This window comes from Numida meleagris, chromosome 1, assembly GCF_002078875.1.
Source record: "Numida meleagris isolate 19003 breed g44 Domestic line chromosome 1, NumMel1.0, whole genome shotgun sequence".
Lineage (NCBI taxonomy): Eukaryota > Metazoa > Chordata > Aves > Galliformes > Numididae > Numida > Numida meleagris.
In genome coordinates this window covers 68014298-68041175 of record NC_034409.1, presented here as the reverse complement: position 1 = coordinate 68041175, position 26878 = coordinate 68014298, and the positions used below count along the sequence as shown (strand labels likewise).

Sequence of the window (26878 nt, the reverse complement as noted above, 5' to 3'; positions counted from 1 at the left end):
TAAAATCATTCAAATAGGAGAAAGTACAAGCTATTAAGCTGCTTCTGGGAGCAGAGGTGAGGGTGGGAAGAACAGCTTGTCTGCTATAAAATTATCAGCTGGATCACAGTCTGATTCTGTCTTGTCACTATTTGAATTCAAACCACAATCATTTTTGTGGAGAGCTGACAGTCAAATATCAGCTGATTTAGATAATCTTCAGCTAAATGGAATCTTCATTAGCTCAGAAAGCACTCCGCATAGTTCACTATGCCAAAACTCTCATGTGGTCTTGTGTTTTTGTATTTAAGTACAAAACGCAAGTACAAAAACCATCAGAAAAGTAGTTATCTAGGTATAACCTCCAGGAAAGCATCTCAATATGGAGAAAACAGGTTCTCTTTTCCACTGGGTTCTGAATCATCATTTTGACACACAATTAAGCAATTTAAGCTAATTAGATGATGGAGAAAGATCATCTGCAGATACATTCTTTTACCATCTATTGAAGGAAGTAGCCTTCAGAAGTCTTAGCATATTTTTCTGGAGTTCACAGGTTTGTTTTAAAAGGTTCTAATTTTTTTTTGTATATATAAGGAACAGCAAATTCCAGAAACCTTTAGTTATGCTGACTCATTACCAGGTCCTAAAGCAGATCCCGCCTACTTTGAAGACATTTATAGGATCAGGTTCTGTTGTGTGAAAACATTAGAAATCGAAGCACTACAGCAAAGACTATAGCCCTGCCTTTTTACAAGGCATCCCATACTCAGTATTTTCAGTCAATATATTAACAAAATAAAAAGAACTAACCTGGATTAAGCTTGCCTCTTTATTCACCACAGTGCTCTCATAGATATGTACCTGCATCTGAAGAGTGCAGAGAACAAAGTCATCAGTATAAACTATAACACAATCCTATTCTTACCTGGCACGGTCTATTTCAAAGTTCTAATCTTATACCCAATAAAAAGCATTCTAAGGTCTCAGTCAACCCTTTCCTCTTCTTGCCTGTCTCAGCCAGTAGTGCCAGCAACATCAACCAAAGTGCAGTTTCCTAATACATCTCCTCAAACAGTGAGGAAAGAGTTTCCTGAAAGTTTAACTTCAAGGGAAGAAATAAAAATGTAGTTTGCCTATATTAGCTCAGTTTTTAGCCTCCAGATAGCAATTTTCTTTGTCAAAGCTGTCAAACTGGATAAGTTATGACCACACTGCAGTTCTTTAACACAGACAGGTTCAGGGTTGTCTACCTTCCAGAGAAGGAAACTGGACTTCAGTAAACCATAGTCTGACTTTTCACATCTCCTGGAGTTGAAGCACTTACTTGAAGCTCTGCTGCATTCTTAGAGAGATCCAAAATCTTCTTTTGAAGTCCATCCGTGTCCATGTTATTCCTAATGTTCTGAACAAAATAGAGAATGTTTAAAGTACAGCTGAACAGATTGACAGCTTCTCTTTGAAGAAACTAGGAATAACAACACCTCCACCCCCAAGCTACTGCCTACTCTAAAGCAATAACAGCATTTATGCACATACAAACTTTCTTCTCCTACTTCCTCTCATACTTCTACACCTTTCAAAATAAAGGTCTGGTGTGGCAAACGTTGGACAATAGGACTTGCACTGTAGTTTTTGCTCATCTGCTTTTTCTTAGTTTAAGCAAGTCCTATAAATCAAAGGCAAAAAAACATACACTTTTAGGGTAACACGCTCTATCTTAAGGCATGTCTCCACTGTAGACAAGCTTGTGGTCAGAAGGTAAATTTGTAAGGGTGAGATTAACATGGTGACACACCAGCATCTCCAATTCAGTTCAAAGGAGTCTGTTTCTCATCCAAGTGAGCTAAGCTTGCCCCACTGAAATAGTTTCCATTTTCCCATTTCTCCAAAACACTGTTTGAACTGAAAGACAAAATGCCAGGAAGTGTCAGCAAGCTTTTCAGGCCCACCACATGAGTGTAGGCATAAAATATGCTGTTAATCTATAGCTATTAAGACATACCAGTATTTGAGAAAGGCTAATCATCTCAACGTGGCAAGCATGCAGTGAACAATGGTTACTATATATATATTTTTTTTTACACAATGATAGATCTCCAAATCCATATTTTTTTAGATTACTTTTTATGATTTAATCTGTTTTTGTAAACTCATTTTAAGTACTGTAAAAGTACAGTCTGTAAGCAAGAGAGGTAGCTCCATTAGCTTCCTGTGGATCCATTACTGGCCAAGGACTGTTCTGAGAGTGGAATCCCCTGGTCACCATATTTCTTAAGAACTACAGCTCCACAAAGAACTCCATTTGGATCTCACAGGAGGGTAAGAGAAGTGAATATCAAACAAAAACGTGTTAATTGGAGATTGTTTCAATATAGAGTTAGTGTATTCATAGCTGTATTAACTAGCTTACTTGGAGTTTGTTTCTAAAGCTCTGAATTTGAAAAAGAAAAAGCCAAAAGCTGCTTTGATCCCATCCCCGTGTTTCCCCATCTCATACCCTTGCTTGCCCAGCCAATGGAAAGCCTGGAGCACAGTACAACTTCAAAATAAGGAGCATTACAGCAAGTCACTCTTGTTAAACATAAGATATGCTAATTGGATTGTCAAGATATCAGGCTTCAAAGTCTCACAAAAAATTTATTTATTAGTAATGAGCTTTTAGCTAGACAAGAACATGTACTTGCAAGGCCATTATTTATTTTACCTCTTCTTGAAGAGAAGCTATTTTGATGACGAGAGACTGATTTTCTTTTTCCTGATTAACAGAAAAAAACAAACAAAAAGAAACAGAGGAGTCATTTTTAGTACATCAAGTTCAACATCCAAAGCCAAACTAAGCAAAAGCAACAGAACACAAACACGCATGAGGCCCAGTACAAAGCCATTGCTTTGCATTCCTTTGCCTCAGAGAGCAGAACGGGGAGCGCTGAAACTAGTGCATCTTCCACACTAGCTAAACTCAGGGCGTCGCCCCAACAGTTCAAATTAGAATAAAACTTAGACCACTAGATGATAGGAAGAAGGGATTCAAAGTCAGAGAGAAACATGAGTGTAACTACCCTTGCTAAGTTCAGACAAGTTTGAAAAATCTTGTGCGCTACATTATACTCTCCTATCACTGCCTCCGTTTCAGAGGAAGAATAGTAGTGTCCCACTCACACATCTACAGTTTAGGGGACAATAACTAAACATTTTGTAAGCAGAACTTATTATGTCTCCCTCCCACCCCATCCCCTTCTCACAAGGAGAAGGCTGTGTATAAACCAAACCAGAAAACACAGAAAAAATGCACGCACAGTGGAGCAGAATAGCATAAACAAACAAATCCCATATTTTTGCTCTGCATGGAAGAGCTTTTTTGCTTTCTTGTAAGCACCCATCTAAATACTGTGTGCCCCATCAGCAGCACACAGCTGTGGAACACCTATTTACAGCTACACCCATGCAACAAGACAGATGCCACTGTACAGTGAATGACATGCATGGCAGCACCACAAACATATGTTCTCCAGCCAGCATGAGCAATGGCATCTGGCAACACCTACTAAAGCTGCTGCAGCATCAATATCGCTACTGTGCTGCTTTACATATCTTACAGTCACATGGGCTTTGTCACTCAAACATTTAGTGTGCAATTCAGATGCCTTCATGTGGGCTTCTCGTGCTGTTTGAGAGATGTCAAAGTGATGTTCTGGCTGTCAGTTCAGAACAGACAGGTGTCCAGTGGGCCCTTGCTACTTCTACCAGCCCATGTGGTTAACTCCAAGAGCCCACTGGAGGTTTTGGAAAAAACAGCTCCCTTGTGTGGGCATCTGAACAGAGCCTCCTGCCCTGGAGGTTCTTAAAAAAAAGTCACATGCAACACCTAAACTTCTGGGACAACATTGCCAACTTCAGATTAGACAGAGCTTAATGATGGCAGCATGGTTATCACTAAAAACAGCTCTCAATCTCAACCTCTATGGCAGATTGGCCTTTTTAAATTCCTTACTGGAGCTGATGTTAGTTCCATAGAACAATTTCACAGTGCTTTCCTAATACTGATAAACTACATATCAAACATCTTTAAAAGCCTCAGTACCTACTGGCACAGGGAAAGTCACATTACTGAATTTTTGCGGTCCAAATGATCATGGCAGTGCTACAGGAGACATGAGAAATTGTACAACATACCTGACAAGTAAGAGCACCTACCAGCTGTTTATTCTGACAGAGCATCTTCTGCCTCTTCTCTTCCAAAAGGTTCAGGTTGTTTTTTGCTTCTTCTAGTTCTTCTTCCAGTGATTTGGCTTTCAGCACAGAATGCTGGATGCTGTTTGGAGGCAAATAAATCCAAGAAAACTTCAGCAAGTTACACTTGGTCATTAGATAGGCTTGACATACCAAGAACATCATATTTTTAGAAGCTGCTGGGGACTTATTCTTTGGCACAGATACTTGACAGCAAAGCCCATAACTTTTGTTAAGTAAGGGCTCACAGATTCATTACCCACTTCATCATATCTCTTCCACTGTCACAGTAAGGGATGAGAGCCCTAGCAGGCATAGCACTAAAGATAGTGTGCTTTTGTTTGCATCCACCTACCACTCTAGCTTACTGTAGTCAAATATCAGATTAATTTGAGCACATAAATTAATCTTCAACACTTCATTGTTAGCAGTTAAGGAAGCCACTTTAATTCGGTTTTCAAGGATAAGCTCGGCATCATGTTCTTTTCTCAGTCTGATACCCTCACCTATACGATCAGTGTGGCAAGGCCCTGTTTCTGACTAACTCTGGACTGTCCAGCATCACAAAACCCACAGTCTGACATGAAGACATACGTCCCACACCAGCTGTGCGGCAGGCCTGTTGCCTTAATATCCCCAGAAGATGCTGGGAATGGTTTGGCAGTTGACATAACTACCTCATATTTGAATTAATTGGCTAAGATGAGCATTGTGAAGTCATGGTAAAAATAGCCCTACACTCATGGCATTGATGGATCCCCTGGCTGCAGCAATGCTCCGCTAGTGAGACAACTTGCTCCAGTTTCTCAGGGGACTAACAAAATAGCTCTTACACGCTTATTTCATCTCTGCTTGGCAGTAGCAGAATGAATAGTTACCCCCCTGAAAAGGAGCACAGAACTGGAAACATTACAGAGCATTGCTGCTCTCCCAAGACTTTTCCACCCACCCAGTCACCTCAATTTTTATTTACCCTACATGTTTGCCTATATTTACCCTAAAAGTTCCCCTAGATGCAAGTCAGCCTGCAAGAACCAGGCTACAAAGTGAAGAACTGATTTTATAAGAACCAGGAGGTACAGAGCAGAACAATCAGCAAGAGGGTTAAATCTCACAGACAACATTAAGCCAAGAAAGTTGCTGGCATGAAGCACTAGTGAGGCCACAAGCACAAAGCAAAGCTGGACCACTTGGCAGAATACAGATCCACCCACAGCCATTACACAGTCAAAGAGATGGCAGCAGGGTCTCCCACCTTTTTATTTGCTGGCATAAATTCTCATTATCTGCCAATAACTTGTTGTTGCTCTCATCCACAGCTTCCAGGGTAAGCTTCAGCTTATTGTTCTCTTCCTGAAGCTTCAGGTTGTTGTACTGCAGGTCCGCAACACAGGTTATCAAGTCAGACGTCTCCCTGTTTCAGTAGGGAAATCAGAAGGGGGGGGGAGGGGGGAAAACAACAAAAAAGAAAACAAGCAAAGTGACTGACTCTAAATTAGACTTTTTCTTTTAAATCCTGATGCTGAGCAGCAGTGATTAGAAGGGCAAGATAACTGCTCATAAAGGACTTTCAATGCTTGCAGTGAACAGCCATTTGCAGTCAAAATCCAAAGTATCAGATCATGTTTAGCTAAGTTCTGTAACTCTACAGACACCAGGAAATATTCTGTCTTTAAGAAGTGTTTTTTTACTGCCTACCATGAAAGTATGCCACCAGGTGAGTGTCACGTCTGCATGCCTGCAGGACAGCACCTTCAGCCTTTTCTAACCCACTCTTAGGCTATAGCTAATATTCCTAACTCTTTGAGTTCTAGGTCCTTTCACTTCTTGTAAACCACCCTGCAACTACACTTTCAACAGAAACTTGAACAAAAATCAACTTTCTGAAGTCCTGAAAATGAGAGGAAAGTGTCAGAAGGTAGATCTAAAGATTTTTGACTACACAAAGTGCAAAAAGTGATCTTTGAAAATTCCAGTGTTGATTAAATGCTTTGGTATTAACCAAATCCAAATCTGAGTCATGATTATTAAGAAATAAATTACCCAAACAAAACTAAGGACCAGGCTTTTCAGGAGATAATAGCTCTTATTATCACACACCTAAGAACTTTGGTGAAAAAAAAAACACCACACACAAAAACAGGAAAGAGGGAGGGAAAGTTTAAAAAGGAAAAACAAAACCCATAATTTTCCCTCTCATCAAAACTGACCACAGCAAATTAACAAGGTAGACACAAAAGGACTGAGATCCAGGAGGGAGAATTACTACCATGTTTTTCATTTTGAGTAGAAGCTGTGAGGAAGAATGTGGCAGTATCAAGAGTATCAGGAATTCTGCCAAAATAGTTTTCAGAAGCCATCAGCTTCAGCGGTTCTAGGAATTTCTCTTAAGTAATCCAAATATAAGAGTACTAAATTCTGAGAAAGAATTGCTTTAATGGACTTACATATCTCCTTTGGACACATCACCCCCAAATGCCTCCAAGCTTCCTGATGTAACGTTCATCCAAAGAGGTGTCTTTTTTACTGAAAGAGATTTGCTTTTGGTTATAGAATAAAAACTTGTTTTCCTGAATAAAATCAGAATAAAATGGTCTGCACCTTCAAAGGTGTTTCTATGTACTTTAAACTCCAGGTCTTCTATGCTTGCTGTTGCTTCCTCAGTAGCACTATCTTCCCTGAAACAGAAGCAACAAGAGTCACATCCAAGAGTACAAAGAAGGAGCTTGTTGAGCTTGCTTACCAACTTGTAATACTTAAAGCTTTCAGCCAAACATCACCTTGTGGTCACAATCCCTTTGTTCCCAAGTACAGGAGGTGCAAACCACAGGAAAACTTTCTACTCTCCTGTTTTCACAAAAGATTTGAGATAAATAGGTAAGAAGCTATTACCACTTCCTCTTACAGTCTTCAATCCACTCTTTCATGATGGCATGATATGTTTCAAGGTCCATAGAGACATCTTTCTGATCTGGGTCAAGCATGTTGCACAGCTCTTCGAGACCACTGTCTTCTAATCCTCGACTTGTTGTGTGTCTCAAATAATCGACTATCTTGGAAACTGCTACTTTTCCTGAAACACATACATGGGACCATTGTACCAGATTATGAAGACTAGTAGGCTACTGAAAAAGAGCTGCAAAAGGGCCTCCTACTGATCTGCACTAGTGAACACTCAATTGCTCTCTAGAGCTCTAGGCACGCAATCAATCACTGCAGTTCTAATGGAATGTTTTTTTCTTCCCTTCTTCTCCTAATGCAGAAGTGTGAAAGTTAAGTTACTTGTTTTGTGTACTTAGTTTAAGAAGAGTAAACACACCTTATTTGCTGTGCTGTGTTACTACACTCAGGCCACTCATCAAATTGAGCAAAACCTGTGACTCATCATCTTACTGTGCTGGACTCTTTTGTCTACCAGCGTTAGTCATGTTTGAGATGGAACTAGGAAGAATAACCTCCTGCTCTCATGTTTCCCAAAGTTCTTTTCTAAAAGGGAAAACTCTAAAAGAAATAAGCAGTCATTTCCAATATGGCTGATTGATAGAAATGCTTGCTCCTCTTCTTGCTCTGCACTAAAATACAGTGAAAATTAGCTGGGGTGGGGCATAAATGAGGGGAGAAGGGAAAGGTCGCATCATATAAAAGAGTCACGATTATATGATGCGCCACACACAGCCACCTAAGGCAGCTAGTCTTTCTAAACAAATCACAGATTGCCATACCCCAAGCCGTAACATGATCTTGGTTTTGAAAATTTATTGAGCGGAAACTGAAAAACAGCAAAAAAGCCACTGACAAACCTGTATGCTTAATGTCGCACGCATGGAATATGGTGGTCAGTAAGTCTTCTTCACAGATCAAGCTCACATCATACACGTCATCAGTTTCACAGCCCCGTGACTGCTTCTGCCCTGTGAAGGATAAATTTGTCATTATCCACCTTTATTTGCTCATAGTAATCTTCATGCACAATACTTTCTAACTGCAGTATTGTTTCTGCACTAGCATGAGCATGCACAGCATACCACAGCTTGAACAACATGCATTTTTCCAGGAGACGAAAACAAACATAACTTTTGCTGTTAAAAAACAGCAGGAACTGTTCATAGCTGAGGCTCTGAATTTAGGAACCAGCTTATGCGTCTGCTTCTACACATGCATGTTTGGGAACTCTGGCTTTTCTCTTGCTTGACGTAAATATTACATAAGATAGAATGTGTTATGAAGCCAGATCTCTATTTCCTCCCATATCTTGTTCAGGTTGAGAAAACAAGCCAAAATCTTAAAAAATAAAAATAAAAATCCATACATAAGCTTAGATCTTTTTACGTTAGAAGTGGACTACATAGGTAGCCAAAGCCCTTTCTCCTCAACGAGGAATCAGAAAGTCTGAAGAAGTTTTTTTACTCACATTTTACACTGAGATTCACATTCCTCAGGGAAAAATGAGATTTTGCTCAGCTTTTTAGCAGACTTGCTACGTTAGACTTATTCTAAAACATACGGTTACCCATTTAAATAGTAAAGAAATTAATATCTATAAGCTTTAAGTTAATATATTCAGGCTTTTGTTTCCAGAACTTTTACCTCTTTCACTCAGAGACAATCTCTTTGGCACAGGGGGCTGGATCACAGGACTTTCTGGCTTTTTATCAGATGCAAGCAAGAGTAAATGCGGACTGGATGTCATATACTTCTGTTCGCGATGCATATCTTCAGATTCAATGCTTGCTAAAGCACACCGCTGGTTTTGGGCATTCTCCTCTCTGGATGTGAAGTAGGGTGGAGAACAGTTGCCCACTGGGCATATCGGCAACCATGGATTACTGGTCCTCTCTTCACTTTTAATGACAGAGTATGTAGCATCTGCAGAGTTGCAGTCTGAGCTACGCCTGAAAGAAGGTGACAGCAACTGCAAGTCTGCAGAGAAAACACTGTCACCGCTGGGACTGAAGAAGGGGGGACTGGTACTATTACGACTTCTAAAAGTTCTTTTCTTCAGTATTTCTTCTAGATTTTTTTTGACGTTGCACTGTGGACTATCGAAGTTGCGAGACTGAAATTTTGGTATTTGCAAAGCAGGGTTAGAGACCTGATCCATCATTTGGATTGATTTGATCTTTCTGCATATACTGTCCACTGGGTTATGATGCCGTCTGTTAGCACCACGTTCTGAAGACATTATCAATTCCCCACTCTTGTAAAGTGTCTGAAAAGAACAAGGACAAGATGTAGTAGTCAGAACAATGGGCACACATTCTTGGTGCCGACTTTTCCATTGAGCAGACAGCTCAGAGCTTTGGTATCAAGGGATTTGAAAAACCTTGGTCCTCACACAAGCCATGAGAGAAGCTTTCAACCACAATGTTTAGTTCTCCAGGGAACTAGAAGTGCTGCAGTTTTGGAAGGGGTGGGAAACAGAGGAAGAAACACATTCTGAAATGTTCCCGCTTATTCTTAAATACAAAAACCATGCCAAGGGGTAGGGGGACGGTAAGGAAATAAGAAGATATAAATTAAAACTCCCCCCTCCAACCTAACAATTGCCTGTCTTCTTAAAGGAAGCAGTAAGCATATTTACTCCTCAGCCCAGTTTATCTCAAATTAGATTTTTTTTTTAAATGTAGAACATTTCATTACATCAACAAAATATCAACGAAAATCCACACAGCTTTCCTAACTATTATTTCTGCTCACATTTGTACCACATGCTTCCTCTTGATCCCATGGGATCAAGACTTGTGTCTATCAGCAACTGCCCAGCTATTTACCCGAGGTATCAACTACAGCATAAAGGTATTTGTACGTTTTAGTTTCATTCAGTTGCGTCTTCTTACTCAGACTGAGGATCACGAAACAAAACAAATTAACCTCAGCTTCCCTATGAAGCTAGCTCCCTATTTTTTCCTTTAGAAAGAGGAAAATTAGTTTAAACCATTTTTTACTATTTCTTTGATCAAATGTATATCTTCTTAATAGAGCAACATACTTCACTAGCACTTAATAAAACAGTTACTGCTTGCATAATCTTGTAGTGTAAAGAGGAAAATCACATGCAAGTATTTATGAATGCAGGTTGTCAGCAAATACTCAGTGTTATTTAGTCTACTACAAGTTATGTGCATACTAACTGCTTGGTTTTACAGATTGAGATCTTGGCTACTTAAGCTGTTTTGTTTTTTTTTTTCCTACTGTTAATTCTTTCAGTAGTAATGTTTATAATATTGACCACATCCTTGGTCAAAGCAATGCTTTAAGAAAAATAACAATAATAAGGAACTCGGCATGCTTTTTAAAGAAGAAAAAAAATCAAGGCTGCTTTTAATTATCATCGTGGTTGATTGGCAAGATTTACTCCTAAAAGCAAATGCTAGGAAGTAAGGCAGTTTCCTACATCAGTGATACACAACATACTTTAAGTCAAAAAACATAAACGCACAGCAGTTAAATTTAATTACATTCTCTAAGTGCACAAACACCTTCAGACACAAGTAACTGACCATAAAAGAATACCAACCTTTCCACAATAATGCTTTTCTAAGTATCACCTGCATTTCCCTGATAAAAAAATAGCATAGGACCTTATACTTACAACAGCAGAATAGCACACAGAAAAATACCTCCACTTCCTCTCTGGTAAGGATTGCACACAGTAACTAAACCTATTTTAGCTGTTCCTCTGAGGAAGACTTAAATGAAGGAACCTTGGTAGTGAAACAGGCAGAGAATTCATCTGCTGGAAAACCACCTTTATGAGGTACACCTGTTGCTGCCTGCCACTCAGCTGTCAGGCCAATGGGGCAACAAGTTGCAATGAGGTGCAAATAAAACCTCAGCCTGCAACTTGCTTGCTCTTTTATTTGTTTTTTTTTTTTGGTGCCTGCTAAGTAAGCTACCCAGATTTGAAAAACACTTAGTTTTATTGCCCTGATACTCTGACTTGTAAAAGACAATTATGATATAATTTATTGTTCTGTGGGATCTGAGGTACCTTGGATGTTTCTCACTCCAATTAGCAGTTTTCTTATTTTTCCCAAGTGCTGCAAGCTTTCAGGCAGCAGATCTCACCCAGTTTCTCCTGCAGAGAAACTGAGCAGGGAATGCAAAAATCATACAAAAATTCATTGCTCTTACCAGTTTTTAAAGGAATGCAGAAGGTGAAATGGTCTGAGGGTTTATTAAAGAATCTCTGTGTTGCCATCTGATCTGCCCTTGGTTCTGTGAGCAAATACGTTTTACTATTAAGACTGTTAGCTCACTCCTCTTTTCAGTATTACAATCTCAAACAAGATTTGCTTTTTAACACTGTGGATCCTAAGGTATATGTTTTACCAATAACTAAAAATAGGATAGGTTAATACAATGCTTTTTAGAGAATATTACTGCCTGTCACATAAACACTAACTTTGCACCCCACCAGGCTTCTCCAAGCAGTTAGAGTAATGGCACCTCCCAGTCTACCACAGGCTATTTCAGCACACCTAGAGAAAACTAAAATTGATCTCACAGATGTTTTGTGATTAAACTCCAAATGTGGAAATGCACTGCCACTTCTTTTCCCTGTTTTCTAGGAAAACTGTTAAATAAACCAAGAAGTAGGCACTGTTATCCAGTAGCATTGCCAGAGAGCAGGTGTTGGTGCAATTGGTTCTGGTTTGACTAGCAGGTGGTTGAGCACTGTGACTAGACACACTTTTTTTCCAGGAGTAAAGCTGATTTTAATATAGAAGTAACATCTTCAAGAGCAACTCAATCCAGCTGAGGGCCTCATCTCTTATTTCTTTTATCTTTGAGCGATTCGTTATGTGTATAGGAAGCTTTTCAACTTCCCAGTTTGAAGAGGAGGCCTCCCACATTAAAACAGCATGCACACCTTCTCATACCTTGACAGGAACAAGTGGCCTGTTCTCAAGAGGTTCCTCCATGTGGTGATGATATCTGTACAGTGTGCAGCTGGCAGAATAGGCACTGAGCAGGCACAGGTGCAAACAATCCTCGCCTACTGACCTCGCAGTCTATACTGAGAAAGATGGAGTCAAAAACAGGGGTACAGAAAAAAGTTTCACTCATGGGGTCTGAGGTTTAATTAGACCCTAATTCGTACACTCCTAATAGTCACATCAACATACTATATAAGGTTTAAGTGTGCCACATATTCAAGAGGCAAGAGAAAATATTGAGGACCAAGATTTTCAAAGTTTTACGAGTGTTAATATAGCAGAGATCCTAAGATACTTGGCTTCTCTTGAAAATACTCCCTGAGGTTTTCCACTCAGTCTTTAACATTTTTCTCTACATAAGTTATATACTTCATATGTAAATACAAGTATACAAAAATAAAAACCCCTCTCCACCCCTCTTGGTATCCATGGATAAGGAAAGAGACTGCACATTTTATGGATGGTGCTTGTACAGTTTGGGCACTATGTCAAGAACACGGAGCAGACTGCTTCCATCCCTGACTCCTGATTGCCCAGTTATCACTCAGGCTCTCGGTGTAACCTCCACTGTTCCATCCACAGTTTACAACAAAATGTTGGCATCCAGCTGCTCAGTGATAGCATGTACATTTCTTGTCTCCATGGGTGAGACTGTGTGGCAAACATATTGCTCAGCCAAGAGCAGATGACTGCATGCGTAATGCTTACTACAGTTGGTAGCCCTCCAGGTAACTTCTTGACAAAGACATGAATCCTCTTTGCCAAGTTCATGCAGGTGGAAGAAAAGGTCAGAGGACTCCTTGGCCTTTGTGCTTCTGTCATTACAGAAAAACATGCTCTGTGAGATGTGCTTGATAGTATACGCGGGTCTGAAGAGCCACTCAGCTTCTGCTAACTTACATTGTAAATGCATATACTTAGGTGGTCAGACCTCTTTTGCAGCTTGCAAACTGAAGAAAAATTTTCAGCTGGACTTTTTCTGGTGTTTGTCCCACACATTTCCATCACTTAAAAAAAAAGTACTATCTGATGGGTCACTGAACTTCACAATGAATACTTCTTTTCGTCATGTTTGCACCTTTTAAATATTCGTTGATTTCTCTTCTTTCCTGATACTTTTAAACATCCCTTGCCTCACATAGTATCTTTAATTTTACTTATTAATTAATTAATGATTTTATTTTCTTAACCCTTTGAAATTTCTTCTGTTTTATCAAAACACTTCTGAGAACAGTAGTACCTGGAATAGCATTGATCACATTGCAGTTCTCAACCAAGGCTCTATGTGAGACATTTACACAAATCCCTAGAAGACAGACTTCTCTACATCTTGTACTGTAACTCAAGTAGTGTTCAGTACAGTTCTTCTTGTAAAGTCCATAGAAAAGAAGAAAAGCAGCTCCAGTAATGATGCAGTAGCACAGGAATCATGCTTACAGACATTATGGTGCTGAGTGGCCAACAGAGTAGTTAAGTTTTACTCCAGCTACTAATGGTCTCTGTAATCACATGCCTGGCTTCAGTGAGAGTATGTCTCCCCTACAGAGCTGCACCATGAAAATACAACTGCTCAGAGAATTTAGGGTCTATTCTCAAAAACAGTGCTGAAAAACATGTTCACACGACATTTTAGGCTTCTTATATGTGAACTGATGGCAGATAATTTTACTCAGAGAACAGGTTTTACAGGGTGAATATGGAACTTGGACCAAAGTTTTCCCCAGTCTGGGTGGGATGTATGGTGTTAAAGTACAGGGTCAGCTTTGAAAGATCACAGAATCATCAAAAACAGAGCCAGATGAAGATGTTCAGAGACTGTACAGTTCATTGCTCTGTCTCTGGGCAGGATCAGTTTACCAACTAGTTCTAAAACGGGCTTGGCTAATGTATTCTCTAAGCTTCTCAGTAATTATAGATCCATAGCCTTCTAAGGCAATCTATATTTCACTGTGCTACCATTGGAAAGTTTGCAATACCAGCAGGCTTAAATACCCTTACGGCACGTTAAACACAAATACTTTAGTAGTTTGCAGTTTCCTATTTTGCAGACTCTGCCTCAATTGTTCAGTCTTTTAAGATGTAATGGGTAGTATGCACAAGCCATAACAATGCTGTGGTAGATGTTGTTCACATACCAGACAGCAGTGAGATGAAATTGCCAAAGAGTTAGCATACTAGCAGGAATGCATAGAAGAAATGAGGATAAGAGACAAGGGTCATGGTAATGGTACATTTGCACCTTGATGCCACAAGAATACCATATTTGCTGATGTATCTACTGGCCACCAACACACAACAGCTACACCTTTTACTCAAGAGCGAAAAACGGATCACTGGTGTCCTTACCAGCAGCTAAAAATAGGTAGGCACAGTGACTGCAGCCTGTATTTTTAGGGAAAGATTTGGGAAAATACATGGTCATGACGAAAGTCATTGATGTATGTTTGACTCCCAAAGGTGAATCTCCAGCATGCAGTAACTTTCACAAACGTCAGCACTGACCGCCAATCCCAGAAATTGGCTTTTTATCATTTACAGTGCCAGGATAGGCAGCCTCTGCCCTTTAGATCATCTTTAAGAATAAGCATAGGTTATGTTCTTTCTAATAAGGGATCATGCTGCTACAACAAGCTTCACTCTACTTCCCTCACTTAAAGTATTGATTACATGCCAAAGACACTTCCTCATTTATGTGAATCAGCTGAGAAATGGCAGGATTGACGATGAGTGTTTCATGTACAGCTCATCACCCTGAAGTCCTGTAGATTTTAGTGTGTTATGATCCGTAACCCAATTATAGGCTACTTCATTTTTCAACAGTACAAGCTTATATATGCCTATGGACATCCATGGGGTAGTTTTTTTTTTTTTTTTTGGTGAGTGCAAGTACTCTGAGTACATGCATTTCCTTCTAAAAGCATTGTCTTCTGTCACCATTTGCAAATAAATAGTGTCCCACCTGCCACCCCAGAAGCAGTTAGATTTCTGGGAAGAGTGAAATGCCCACCTTCTCACAGACTCATGGCAAGAAAGCTATAAAGGGAGAACAAGTGTCTTTTACATTTTAATCACTAAGGTAGAATTGACAAAACCTGGAGTTCCTTGTTCTGCACACTGACTTATTTATTTTCAGGGAAATGTTTTTGAGATACATTTTTTAAAATACCTAGGCAACTTAGAATCCTTGCTCATAGTAAAACTAAACAGATTCAAGGCTCTAAGTCACAAAGGCACTAAGAATTTAAGGAAACAGAAAACCTTTTTTCTTTAGCCTATGCCTGATTTCCACACTTTGGTTTAGGGTTATGAATGTCCTAATGCTAGACCACTATGGAAATTTAATTTGGGATTCAGTTCGTTTCACTTGATGTGGTCTGTGTAAAATGCCACCTCTCTAGGCTCTGTCTGAAGCCAATGAAGAGAAACGGACATCTCCAGAAGGGAATTCAGTCCTTCTCTCCTAATGTCATATGCTCTACGGCCAGGAGGGGCGTTTCAAGGACCTGTTTCCCTTCACTGAGAGGTAGACTGCAAAAGTGCTTCAGTTTCTAGTCAGAAGAAACTAGTGACATTTTAGGAACCTTAGGAATCCTACCTACCCTCCAGCTCCTTCTCCACAAGATCTTGGGTCTCTTGCACGTCCTGTGTGGAATCCTGTGTGTTGTGAATTGTGTTTAGGCAAGGTAGACTGTCTCTTGCTAGTGGTTGAAAAGAAACCTTACACTTTTAGACACCTTACTGCCATTAAGAAACCCAACACGACAGCATTAAAACAGTTTTGACTAATTAAAGAGGATGCTGTCAAGGTCCTGCATTTGAGATGATGGTCACTTAATCTTACAGTAAGCCAGTTTAGGGCCTGACCTGTCCAGCTGACCTCCCTGCTGTCTTCTGGACAGCTACAAACAACTTGCAGTTGCTACGAGAAGAGGGACTGGCAACACAGCCACATTTGCAAGAGAGAGCGGACTCCAACACCACTGAATTCAAGGAGCTCAGGACTTTAGAAAGTGGTCAAAAGATAAGAAAAGCTGATGGTTTCTTTCTACAGTGCAGTAGTTATCTAAATCATTCACCATATCTCCCATTCTCTTCCTCTTCTCGCCCAGTTCCTACAAGAGAAGTACAGCTGATTGTCTTCATAGCTTGTGTTAACTTGTCCCATTTCACTGGCAGGAGAATGGGGGCTTATTTTCAGTGCCTAATACATTCTGGTTGTTTTCTACAAGGACAATTATTTTGAAGACAATATACTTCTCAATGAGAAGTAGCTCTGAGGAGGTAGGAGCTGTATCTTTTTCAAGTCCCTGCTTGTTAAAGGTCTCATGGATACAACACATAACCCTCTCCTAAGGCTAAGGGTTAACCGTCATCAAGGAAAGTCTTTGATCTGTCAGAGCATGAAGAAAATAGCAGGGAAAATGTAAACTTCATATTGAAGAAGATGCAAGTAGAATACATTCTGCTGGATAAAGGTCCATCTTGGCACAGCCTTTTTAAAGGACAGAGGTACAACGCCTGTTCCCAGTCACCCGGAGAGCTGCACGAGATCAAAACCTAAACTTCCCTTTAATTTATTGCATCTATGCCAGAGCAAGCTGTAGCTGATGTGAGTTCTGTATGTGGGATGACCAATTCTGTCTGGAATCAGCACAGAACAGAGAAAAATTCCCCCAAAAGCAGGAGAGTAATTGTACCTTCAGTAATGGCATACTTCAGAGCAGTCTAATACAGATACCTCATGTCAAGGAAAAGCTCTTAACAAGCCTTAATGTTGCCTGCATACTCTTCATTCAGACTGCACATATATGAGTGTGCACTTTGCCACACATAAGGGCTGGTTCGTATTTTTTGCTACTGAACAAGCTGCTTCTGTTTGTGAAGCTCCCACAGTAAATTTTTTACTGCTCAATCTTCTAATCAGCAAATTTCTCACTTCCCATTTGCACCTTTTCCCCTTCTGATCCCCTCTCTCATTTTACAAAGGAAAAAAAAAGATAAAAATGTTTGATGCAGAACCAGCAAGGCTAAGTATCAGGAAAGATAAGCTCTTTGTCTGAGGACCAAAACAACTACACGTCACTGGTGAGTCCAACAATCACTTAGAAGCAGCTCATGAAAACCATTTCTCTGGCTCCTACTTCCTGCCTTTCTTCTGTTAACTGCTACACTGCTTGACCTCTTCAAGCCCACGGTTTGGCTTTTACTCCAACCAATCCACAAGACAGCAAAGGGTTGGTGGTTTTTTTTAATTCTTATTTTTTGGTTACTCAGCTTTGTATTTTCATTTGCGTATAAGAAAACCACATGCAAGGGATTGTTAGAGAAGCGAACAAGAGGCTGCATCCTCTGAGTGTATACTACGAATAACCTCAAGATATTAACATGGGATGTGTCACCTTTTTCTCGATGTTGGCATGTTATGACTGGGGAGTAATTTACTACCTTCTCCTGCTTACAAAATGGCTAATAATCTAACATATGTTAGATTATCCTGGGTAAATACTCATCATTCATATTAATATCTGCTTCTGGCCATAGTTATTGATCATCTGGCAAGAAGGTGACGTTGTATTGCAAATGCACGGAGCTGATGCTGATTTATTCAGAAAGTATTCATCTGGCTAATGGGGTGCATCTCCAAGTGCGTCTATCTTTCCATCATTTCTCTGACTTCCTGCAAGACTACAGGTTTCCCTCAGGAGTCATTAGACCTTCTACTTCTCCATCTACAGAGCTGACAAGTCCCTTTGGACTTCCCCAGCCCACCAGAGAAGGGGAGGGGACATGCACTCTGAAGATTTAAAAAGGTACCCCCAAACCTTTAGGAGATCTTGTGACACATTACTCCAAGAAACAAAGACTGAAGATTTGCTACTTCAATAGGTATGAAGGTGAGTGAAACTCTTTTGGTATGTGGGTAACATTTAGTTTGCAATTTAAGATTTTTCATGCAAGTATAATATTTCAGGAACTGCAGTTAATAATTTTAACTTTTAAATAACAGAGAAGGCATATACACATAGTTGTATTCAGTGTGTTTGAAACTACCGCATTAAAATTAACTAATAGCAAAATGTGCTCTAAGAAGTAGGATGGAATAAAGCACTGTGAATCACAGTGCTAGATGCTCTCTGATGCCCATCACTGTTACCAGTGCTCTGCACAAATGAGATAAGCGGTTTGTTCACAGAGGATTCATGCTCGGTGCTTTCATTTGCATGTGCACCATCAGCAAACAAATTCAAAGGATCCAGCACGCCACTCTCCCTACATATGTGTAGTCGTGATTGATACAAATAGGATGCTAAGTTTAAAAACTTTTTTTTCCTGAGGAAGTAGTGATCTGCTTTCCCTGTTTTTGTTTGTAATGGCAAGCCCCCTACATTTGCTTATTTTCTTATCTCCATCTTCAGGCTTGGTAAAATCAAGATGTGCCTTATATCATATTTTCCCCCTGCTTTGTACATTATTCTCATTTCTGCAGGATCTAGCGTCCTTGCAAACAGAAGCACAAAAGATGCTTCATTCAATGGCAGTTCTCACCTATATGGAACCTTTACTATGAATATGAGTAAAAAGAATGTTTGATTTAACATTCATCCTTCCGTTAGATCACTGGGTACTGAAGATAAGATAGCCACAGATCATGGTGAGGTTGGGCAGCAAGACAGGGAGAAAGAAGGAAGAGGAAATACCCTCACATTTAGATTTGAAGTTGAGAAAATTTACAGATCTGAAAAGCTTTTCCTATATCTTGTGGTTCTTTGCTGTGCACAGGGACTGCGTAAACTGACAGCACCTGCATTGGCACTGTTCCTTGCAGTGTCCTTCCTATCCTTCTCCTGGAGTGCTCCTCAGGTAAACAGCTGACTTGGGCTGAATGCACAGTTTCTATCTCACAGGTCGGTGCTATTTAAATACTTGTACTTGCTAGTAATGGCATACAGTGCTGACATGATTTTTTTTTTTTTTTTTTTTGCATAAAGGCTCATTTCCAAAGGAGAAACTGGACTCCTCAGGCTATGCTCTATTTGAAGGGTGCACGTAAGTCCTAAGCTCTTTAAATTTTGAGGAAATAACTTTCTATACCATTGGATTATTCCTGATCTGCTTGGCTGTACACAAGCAGTAAATTCCTGACGATACTGTGGAGGTAGAAGTTCTGAAGCCTGCCGAGATGCGTTTATCGTTATTTCTCCTTGTCTTTGAAACAGTGGCATTGCCAATACTATTATTAATTTTTAAAGAAATCCAATTGAAGAAAGCAACTATTGGAAGAATAAGCGCAAACCAGAAAGCACTGAAGATATATAGAGTTGGAAGCTTGATTGTGAAACCTACTGGAAAGGCAATTTCCTTAACTGAAATAATCTTGAAGGGGGTTTAATACACACTTGATACATTTACCATTCCTTATCATTATTTGGCTTTAATTAAAACATCTTCCTAAGTGGTAGGATAACACATATTCCTACTACAAGCATCTTGCATTGCAGTCAGTATTCAGACTGCAAATGACCTTTTCTAAGGAGAAACTGGATGTCAGGCTTATCAATATTGTGGTATTAAGGTTGTGCAAAATAACTTCTGAGTTTCTGTTATTAGTACAGAGCTAAAGGAGCATTCAAAATAATGTTTAGAGTCAGAGAGATCTTGTTCTCTGATGCAGACCCACAACATTTAACAAAAACATTTCTATTTTTAAAAATTCTATTCCAAACTGTTTAAAAATCAAAAAGCACCAGGCAGAGCATGTGTTAAGGGAGCAAGGTTCCTTCCGATTACGAGCACAATACATATAAACTACAAAGAACAGTGAGTGTAACACTGTGTGAAATAAATTCTGCTGACGATGAAATTATTTCTATTCACAAAAGCAAAGAATTCAGCCCCTTAAAAAATTATTTTTCAAACTGAGTAATGGAGTGTATTACTTGCATACCAATCTTCTTTTAGTTCTCTTTCATTTCATGTAGTAAAATCCCTTTAAAAACAATACTTCATAGACCAGCAAAGAGATTGAAGGTTCTTGATTGGACAGCAATTGAGGAATGACTGAAGAAAACTCTTCCATACTACAGTTTCCAAAGCAGGTTAATGCAAGCATGGAAATTTTTCGAACAACACTTTTATGGAATAAAAGATGTTTTGGAGTGTTCCAGCTCAGGATGGGCTATTGCTGGTTTCAAAAGACCTCAGGAGCAATAAATGCATCTGATTTTATGTTTGTAGAATTACTGCTGCAATTCTGTGTTTTGAAAAGACTACTTTAGCAGTTGTAAGGTATCAATTACATCAGATTTGGGAGGCTGTTTTCACCCTTTCCCCACTGTTCTTTCAGAGGGACGTCGATTCATCTCAGATGAGAGTCAGAGAAAGGATTTGTATGGCAGAATGCAGCTTGGTAAGTACATGTGCACAGGTGTATATAACACATTGATCTTTGTTTAGATTAGGGAAGAAATCTGTGAAAACAGGAGAAATACTTTTGCTTTCCTGGAATCATAATCAAGGAAGCACTTCTTTTCTTATGTAACTTCCTCTCATTATATCCTTCATTCCAAAAACCATGTGGTACACAAGACCATGTACCTGGTTCTTCTCTCTTGTGTACCTGTGTGACTTTACTTCCATAAGTGGTGATGTTCCACACAGATCGGGTGTTAAGGGGGATTAGCATCGATCCCTTTGATTTTCTCTTTCCAAAGGAAAAAAAAACAAGTCGAATTATTAATTATGCTGAATAGAAAAAATGACAAAAATAGACAGCATCATTCCATGTCAGACAATGTTTTTGGAGGAAATAACTTTGTAGCAAAATAAGGAATCCATGAAAAAAATAAAACGTTCTTTTTACTTTCTGAGGAATTTTAAAATAACCTCCTTTAGCAAGAAGTTGATATTCTCTTGTGTCAGACATTTATCAGCCTTGCTTTGAGTGTATGATGTTATAAAGGAGACCACAATATTTCTCTTTCGGTCTCTAGTTGTACATATAAAAAAGAAAAGAGCACTATAAAGAAATTCCATCAAACACAACAAACTGAGTGTCTCTGATTTTTTAATTCTAGAAACACGCAGCCAAAATACAAATCCTTTATCTCCTTCTGAAGCTGCAGCACTGCTCCTTATTTCCTTACGGAGAGCCCAAGAAGGTACACATATGTTTTGTTTCAAATTGAGCTTTGAAAAGGGGGCTATAAGTACTTTTAATGCACTTTTTGGTAAATGTACTTATAAGTATGCTTTAGTAAATGTACTTAACACTTTAATCTAAGAACTTGACTTTAAATGAAGTATTATTCCGACAGTGTGAATTACATCAAGTTGTACATTTACACAGTCTAGAACAAGACTCTGAGAAGTAACAGTATGTAAACTTTGCTACATTCAGCTTTTCATCTGCTTTTCAGATTTTTATTGACCTAAGCTCAAGGGAATGCCTATTTTGAATTAAGTTTTCTGAAACAAAACTTTTTTACCAAGGCTTCTTCTGTCTACAAATATTCTTCATGAAATTTTCATTCCTCCATTGTCTCTCCTGTTCTTAAAAAGAATTCTAAAAAGCCCCCAAACCGGAGTTGCGATATTAACATCTGACTCCTGAGAGCTGCTGCTGACACAGCTGACAATGGGTCTCAACGAGATTTAGTGGCAGAGCCTGAAACATCCTCAACAATCCAATAATTCATTCATGTATTCCTGGCCTGCTAGAGATCTAGCCCAAGCCTCCCACCTCTGTCTCCTCGTTATTTGCTTTTTCCTGCTGTTGCTACATGCTCTTGCTTCTCAGTTCAAAAACCTCAAAACCTTTGCCTCCTTTCCACAGCCACAGCCTCCTACAGGAGAATCCCACTACTGTCAGGCTTAAGTATCTTGTGTTCCCCTATCTCCTTCATGGATATTGCACCCCTTTAGATGAGGTCCTCTGTTTCTTGTCCCCCAGCTCCCTCACAGTTCACCTTTCCTCCCTAGACCAGCTTTCCTGCAAAGCCATTATCCTGAACCCCTCTTCTTTGTCTCTTCAGTCCAGGTCAGGGAAGAGCAGAAGGTGGCTAGAATCTACCTTTGTTATGTTGTCTGTGGTCGGTTTTTTGTCCTGGTTGTGAGATCTTTATCCAGACTGTTAATTACGGTCACCACAACAGGAAGAAATGCATTATTTGAATTGGAAAACGTAAAGTAAAACCCAAGTAAGATACAAGGTAGTTTTGTACCTTTCGCATAGATGTGTAGTAAGATAGTTCTGTTACTGCCTTATTGCCTTCAATGTGATCAATAGTGTGTAATAAATAACTGCCTGGCCATCACTGCAGTATCAACCCACCTCTATTATCTGAAGTATACAGCTTTCCTGAAATGAAAACAGAATTTTATTGGAACCACTCCTGTCATTTCTACTTCCTAAAATCTCTCTTTGTACCTCACATAACGTGGGGGCACTGTGCTCAGCTCTCTCCTCTGTGCTCAGCTCTCTTCTCCCTGCTCTGGCAGAACTACATAAACCAAAAAAATCAGCACTGCTTTGCCTGGAAGAGGCAGAATTAACAGTGAGCATGGGGGTTTGGACAAAATACACAACCATTTCTGAACATAAAACAATGAAAGTGTCTTTTGTGTGTGCTAAGAAAAAGAAAATTCTCTGAAGTTCACAATTCGTAAGTTTTAGTGGTATTTTCCTGCCTGCTGTTTCTGTTCCAAAAGAGAAAGTGGGTGGCAATAGCCCCTTAAGAAAAAAGGTGACATATCTGGGAGACCTAAGCGAAACAAGCAGATTGTTTGGAAAGTACTCCATGGAATAACATTGAAATCATTGTAGTAGTAGCTTAACAAAATAATCAAAGATGTATAAACCATGCACCTTCGAAGTCACTCATCAGTTGATTTTAGAATCCTCCTGACTAAGATAAGTGTGGAAATAAGGGATAAGTACATCATTTTCTTCAGCAGGAAAAATGTGTGCCTTGTATTAAAATATTCCTCTGGACATGGTTTGAATCAGTTCCTCAGCAAACAGAAAAATTGCTGCATTTAAAATGACAAAAGGCATGATTATTTCTATTTTGACATCTTAGCTAATCAGTTACATTACACTATGGCTGTCCCAGAGGTACATCTATATCCTGGAAACTTGGAGTGATTGAACTTTCCTTTATCTACATCTTATTTTTCCCCATTGTGTCCTGTCTTACAGTTGAAGAAGAAAACAGTGATCACCCTGGCTACCTGATGGATAATCTATCAAACTGGTGAAATATTTCAAATTTCTTTAACATTTGTATTCCATGTACCCTGAACCCATGATCTGTGTAAAGAGTGTTTCATCCCCACTTAAGTTCCAAAAAGTTGACGTATATATTCATTGCAACATTTTGAATTTCAAACTGATTAAAACTTACCAGTTCAGCTAATGAAATTATTTGTAAAGCTCCTGTCTTGTTTAGGTAGTTTTGTATGTCTCATCCAAAATTTAAAATCCACTGTACCATCTTAGCTGAAAGGATGAATGAATTTCCTTTTGGACAATTACTTTATTAAAATCAATTTTTCAATAGCCATAGAATAACCTTTTGCCACCTTCCACCCAGCTGTATATTGAAGCCTTTTTATTTCTGATGAAGGTAGATTCCTTCACCACTTCACTGCTGGCCTTGTAAGTCAACACAGGATCAGGGCATCAAGGAATGACCATGGCATACAGACACTTCTGTTGTCAGGAGGCATGGTTCTGCTGGAGCTACTGGGGGCACACTCGTTACAAACCTAGCATCAAACATGACAACTGGCAACATTATTAATTGCATCATCATCACTGTACCATTTTGTCAGCCTGTTCTTTAAGCTCTGAAATGGAAATTATACAAAAATTGGTTAATTATCATTCCCTGCTGGTAAGGATATGTGGAACATTATTCACATAGCATTGTGGTCTTATTGGAAAGCCCTCTGGAGTTGTCATGTAATTCAAAAGACACTACATGATTCTTGCATCCAATCAATTTATTTTTTTAACTTTACCCTTGGTCATGCTCTTCATCTTTTAAATACTATTTTCCTTTGATCTTTATCATGACACTGATAATTTTGTTAACACACACTAAGTATGAGGTTGTTTCTCCTCAACACAAATAAATGCATCTGAAGGAACAGAAGAATTAATTTCTATCATGGGGCCATAGGCATTTTCAGTAGTTGTTTATAGTTTATATGACTGCATGGAGGAACATAACAGGAGAAATCAAAATCTCCTTGTCTGCTCATTTTTAAGCGCTAATGTACCTATCAATAGCAGTGTATGCCACGTGACAGAATGCATTCATCACAAACTTCATCTAAAGACCACCAGAATCTTTTCATTCATTTAATCTCTGCTTATTTTGTGCATACTCTGAATGTCTCAAGTGCATCTAAGGTAATTTTCAGTACAAGTGCTTAGACAAAAAGTAGAAACTTATGCCTCTTTTGACTTATGAGTGTCATGAAATTAGTGTGTCTCTATATGTCCCAAAGACACAAAAACTGTTCTAATCACATTCTTCATAGACTGATTTTTGTATATATTCCTGTACATCTAAGCTCACTAATTTAAACAGTGCTTTTTCAGGTATCGCAAAATAGAACTGAAGTTCTGCCTTGGGAGTGAGCTGTCTGTGAAACTATGGTATTTTCAATAGGGCAGTTAATTGCTAATGTAACAGATAGCTGCTACAAATCCTGTCAGATGACAGTAACTGTTAGAAATTTGGGCATTTAAATAAGACAAGCTGTTGCCTTGGCTGATTTAAAAGCTTTTCCCTCTGACACTGCACATTAAAAAGGCGAAATATCTCACCATACTTAAACTGCCTTGCTACTGACAGCTGGTCCTAACATACAAGGCAGAACAATAACTAGCCTAAAGGCAGGAGGCAGAGATCACTTTGGGTCCTGCAGGAGCATTTCTGAGAAAAATGGGCACAGTATTCACTTTAGTTGTATCTCAGAATTTGTGCACTTTCTGTCACTGGACATGTATTCACAATGTGATCATGCTGAAACAAACACATCTGGGTTTGTGAAAGATGTCATGCTAGCTCTCTGTTCTTGAGAAGGAACAGAAGTATGAGTACCTCTAAAAGAACCTGCAACCTGGATCATATATGCTGCTTATTTTTCTCCCCAGTGACTTGTCCAGAAAGAAAAATTGTAGCTGTCCTAGTACAACCCTAGCAAAACCCTTCCAGGTTCCATACTGTCAAGGCTGTGTCTCCACCGTTTAGAAAGATTTACAAGATGTATCTAGTGATCACATCTGCTAGGACTATAATGAAGGTGGGCCTGGAATGATAATAAACAGATGTTTACCAGCTTGTTGGTACAAGAACATTTTTAGGTAATGAAATGCTGGATCATTCTCAGATCATGCTAAAGCAATTGTGATGACAGGAAATTTGATGTGAAATGCTTTTCTTCAGTAAAACAATGCACTGAAATACAACCAATAATGCCAGGTTTCTTGAAATCAATTTTTCTTTTTTTTTTTTTTTGAAGAGAAGGTTAACTTTCAATCAATATGACCTTTAAACGTTCTTTTGTTGAACTCTCAGCCATTACATTCTTTGACTCTGCCAATTAATACCAATCCAAGGAAGAACATATATCTTTAGCTCACAGAATGCAGCTGTTCTCCATTTAGTAAACTGTATGAATAAAAATATTTACAGTATTTTTTCATTCACAGGTTTAATATGAAAAATACCTACTTAGTTGTTTTTCATTACTTTAAAAATGGCTGGACAATAGTGACTACTTTAAAATTTTAAAATTACTGCAAATACTGCAAAACTACTTTTGCAGTAAAGCTTGAACATGGCTTCTGACACAGTATCTTTTCTGAGTGATCCAGATCACCTTAAGAATGAAAATCCAATTTTAAAACTGACTTTATGTGGCCAAGCATACAGATAAGTACTCCATCACTTTTACTCTAGATGGTCTGTGCAGCAAGAACTGTGTCATCAGGTGTCAGTCAAATGTTTGAAAGGTCAATGTGCAATCAAAGCAGGCCATCCATACCCCTTCCCTGAGCACCGAATGGCAGTGAAGATAAATACCTCTGGAGGTCAGATCTTCCTACCTGCTGAGGAACAGGCTGAATCAATTCCTGGAGGTGTCTTTTCTTGAACAGTGTGAGAAATTCTTGATTCACAAAAAAGATGGATCTCCTTCCTAATGTCTTTGTGTTAAGATCTACTTCTGAAGATCTTTTTCAGGCACTCCCTGTTTCTCTGGAAGTTAAAATGCCTATGAAAACTGCAAGGCAAATTAGATGCCTGATTCTCACTGACAGATTCACTACTTCATCAACCAATCCGAAAAAAAGCTTTATGTGCTATTCAAATTGTCTCTCTGGGAAAGATATGAATTCTGAATCCTTTTGGAATTATATTCTATGATTAGTCCTGGTCATGGGTTTATGATTTTTGTTATGGGGATTCCACATCATAATGTGTAGAGAGCACTAGGAGTTAAAGAGTTACCTCATAACCGCCCTTCAGCAGCCGGTAGCTGAACACCCGTAAACTGTTGACAAGCAGGTCCAAAGAAGGGCAACACGGCTTGTGAAGGGCTTGGAGAATATGCCCTATAAGGAGAGACTAAAGGAACTGGGGCTGCTTAGTCTGGGGAAGAGGGGGCTGAGGGGAGACCTTATTGCTCTCTTCAAACACCTGAAAGGTGATTGC

General features: G+C 39.2%; 2 protein-coding genes across 8 annotated transcripts in view; one reads left to right on the top strand and one right to left on the bottom strand.

Annotated features, from left to right (window-relative positions):
• Positions 1 to 26422, bottom strand: part of LRMP (lymphoid restricted membrane protein) — a 53719-nt gene extending 27297 nt beyond the window's left edge. For 2 of the 7 annotated variants that reach the window (XM_021391877.1, XM_021391885.1), the window contains exons 1-11: positions 12096 to 12226; positions 8800 to 9421; positions 8013 to 8123; positions 7105 to 7285; positions 6814 to 6890; positions 6660 to 6738; positions 5468 to 5626; positions 4177 to 4294; positions 2687 to 2737; positions 1307 to 1384; positions 793 to 849 (exon numbers count right to left, since the gene is read on the bottom strand). In XM_021391877.1, the coding sequence (XP_021247552.1) occupies positions 793 to 849; positions 1307 to 1384; positions 2687 to 2737; positions 4177 to 4294; positions 5468 to 5626; positions 6660 to 6738; positions 6814 to 6890; positions 7105 to 7285; positions 8013 to 8123; positions 8800 to 9421; positions 12096 to 12137 (1575 nt within the window). In that variant the 5' untranslated portion in view covers positions 12138 to 12226. Of the gene's footprint in view, positions 1 to 792; positions 850 to 1306; positions 1385 to 2686; positions 2738 to 4176; positions 4295 to 5467; positions 5627 to 6659; positions 6739 to 6813; positions 6891 to 7104; positions 7286 to 8012; positions 8124 to 8799; positions 9422 to 10729; positions 10747 to 10804; positions 10934 to 12095; positions 12233 to 26271 lie in introns of those variants that run through there. The other 5 variants (XR_002436928.1, XM_021391912.1, XM_021391895.1 and 2 more) reach the window with 5 other exon arrangements.
• On the top strand, positions 17940 to 23558 carry SPX (spexin hormone). Its single transcript, XM_021396435.1, has 6 exons — positions 17940 to 17962; positions 18767 to 19013; positions 19142 to 19199; positions 20497 to 20559; positions 21227 to 21310; positions 23350 to 23558. The coding sequence occupies exons 1-6, from the start codon at positions 17940 to 17942 to the stop codon at positions 23406 to 23408; spliced, it is 534 nt and encodes a 177-aa protein (XP_021252110.1). The 3' UTR covers positions 23409 to 23558.

Excerpts from the sequence above, each read along its gene's own strand:
- SPX (XM_021396435.1), top strand. The coding sequence starts at position 17,940 with ATGCACTCTGAAGATTTAAAAAG. Across the intron at positions 19,014-19,141 it reads TCTCCTGGAGTGCTCCTCAG|GCTCATTTCCAAAGGAGAAA; the intron begins GTAAACAGCTGA and ends TTTTGCATAAAG. Across the intron at positions 20,560-21,226 it reads GTATGGCAGAATGCAGCTTG|AAACACGCAGCCAAAATACA; the intron begins GTAAGTACATGT and ends TTTTAATTCTAG.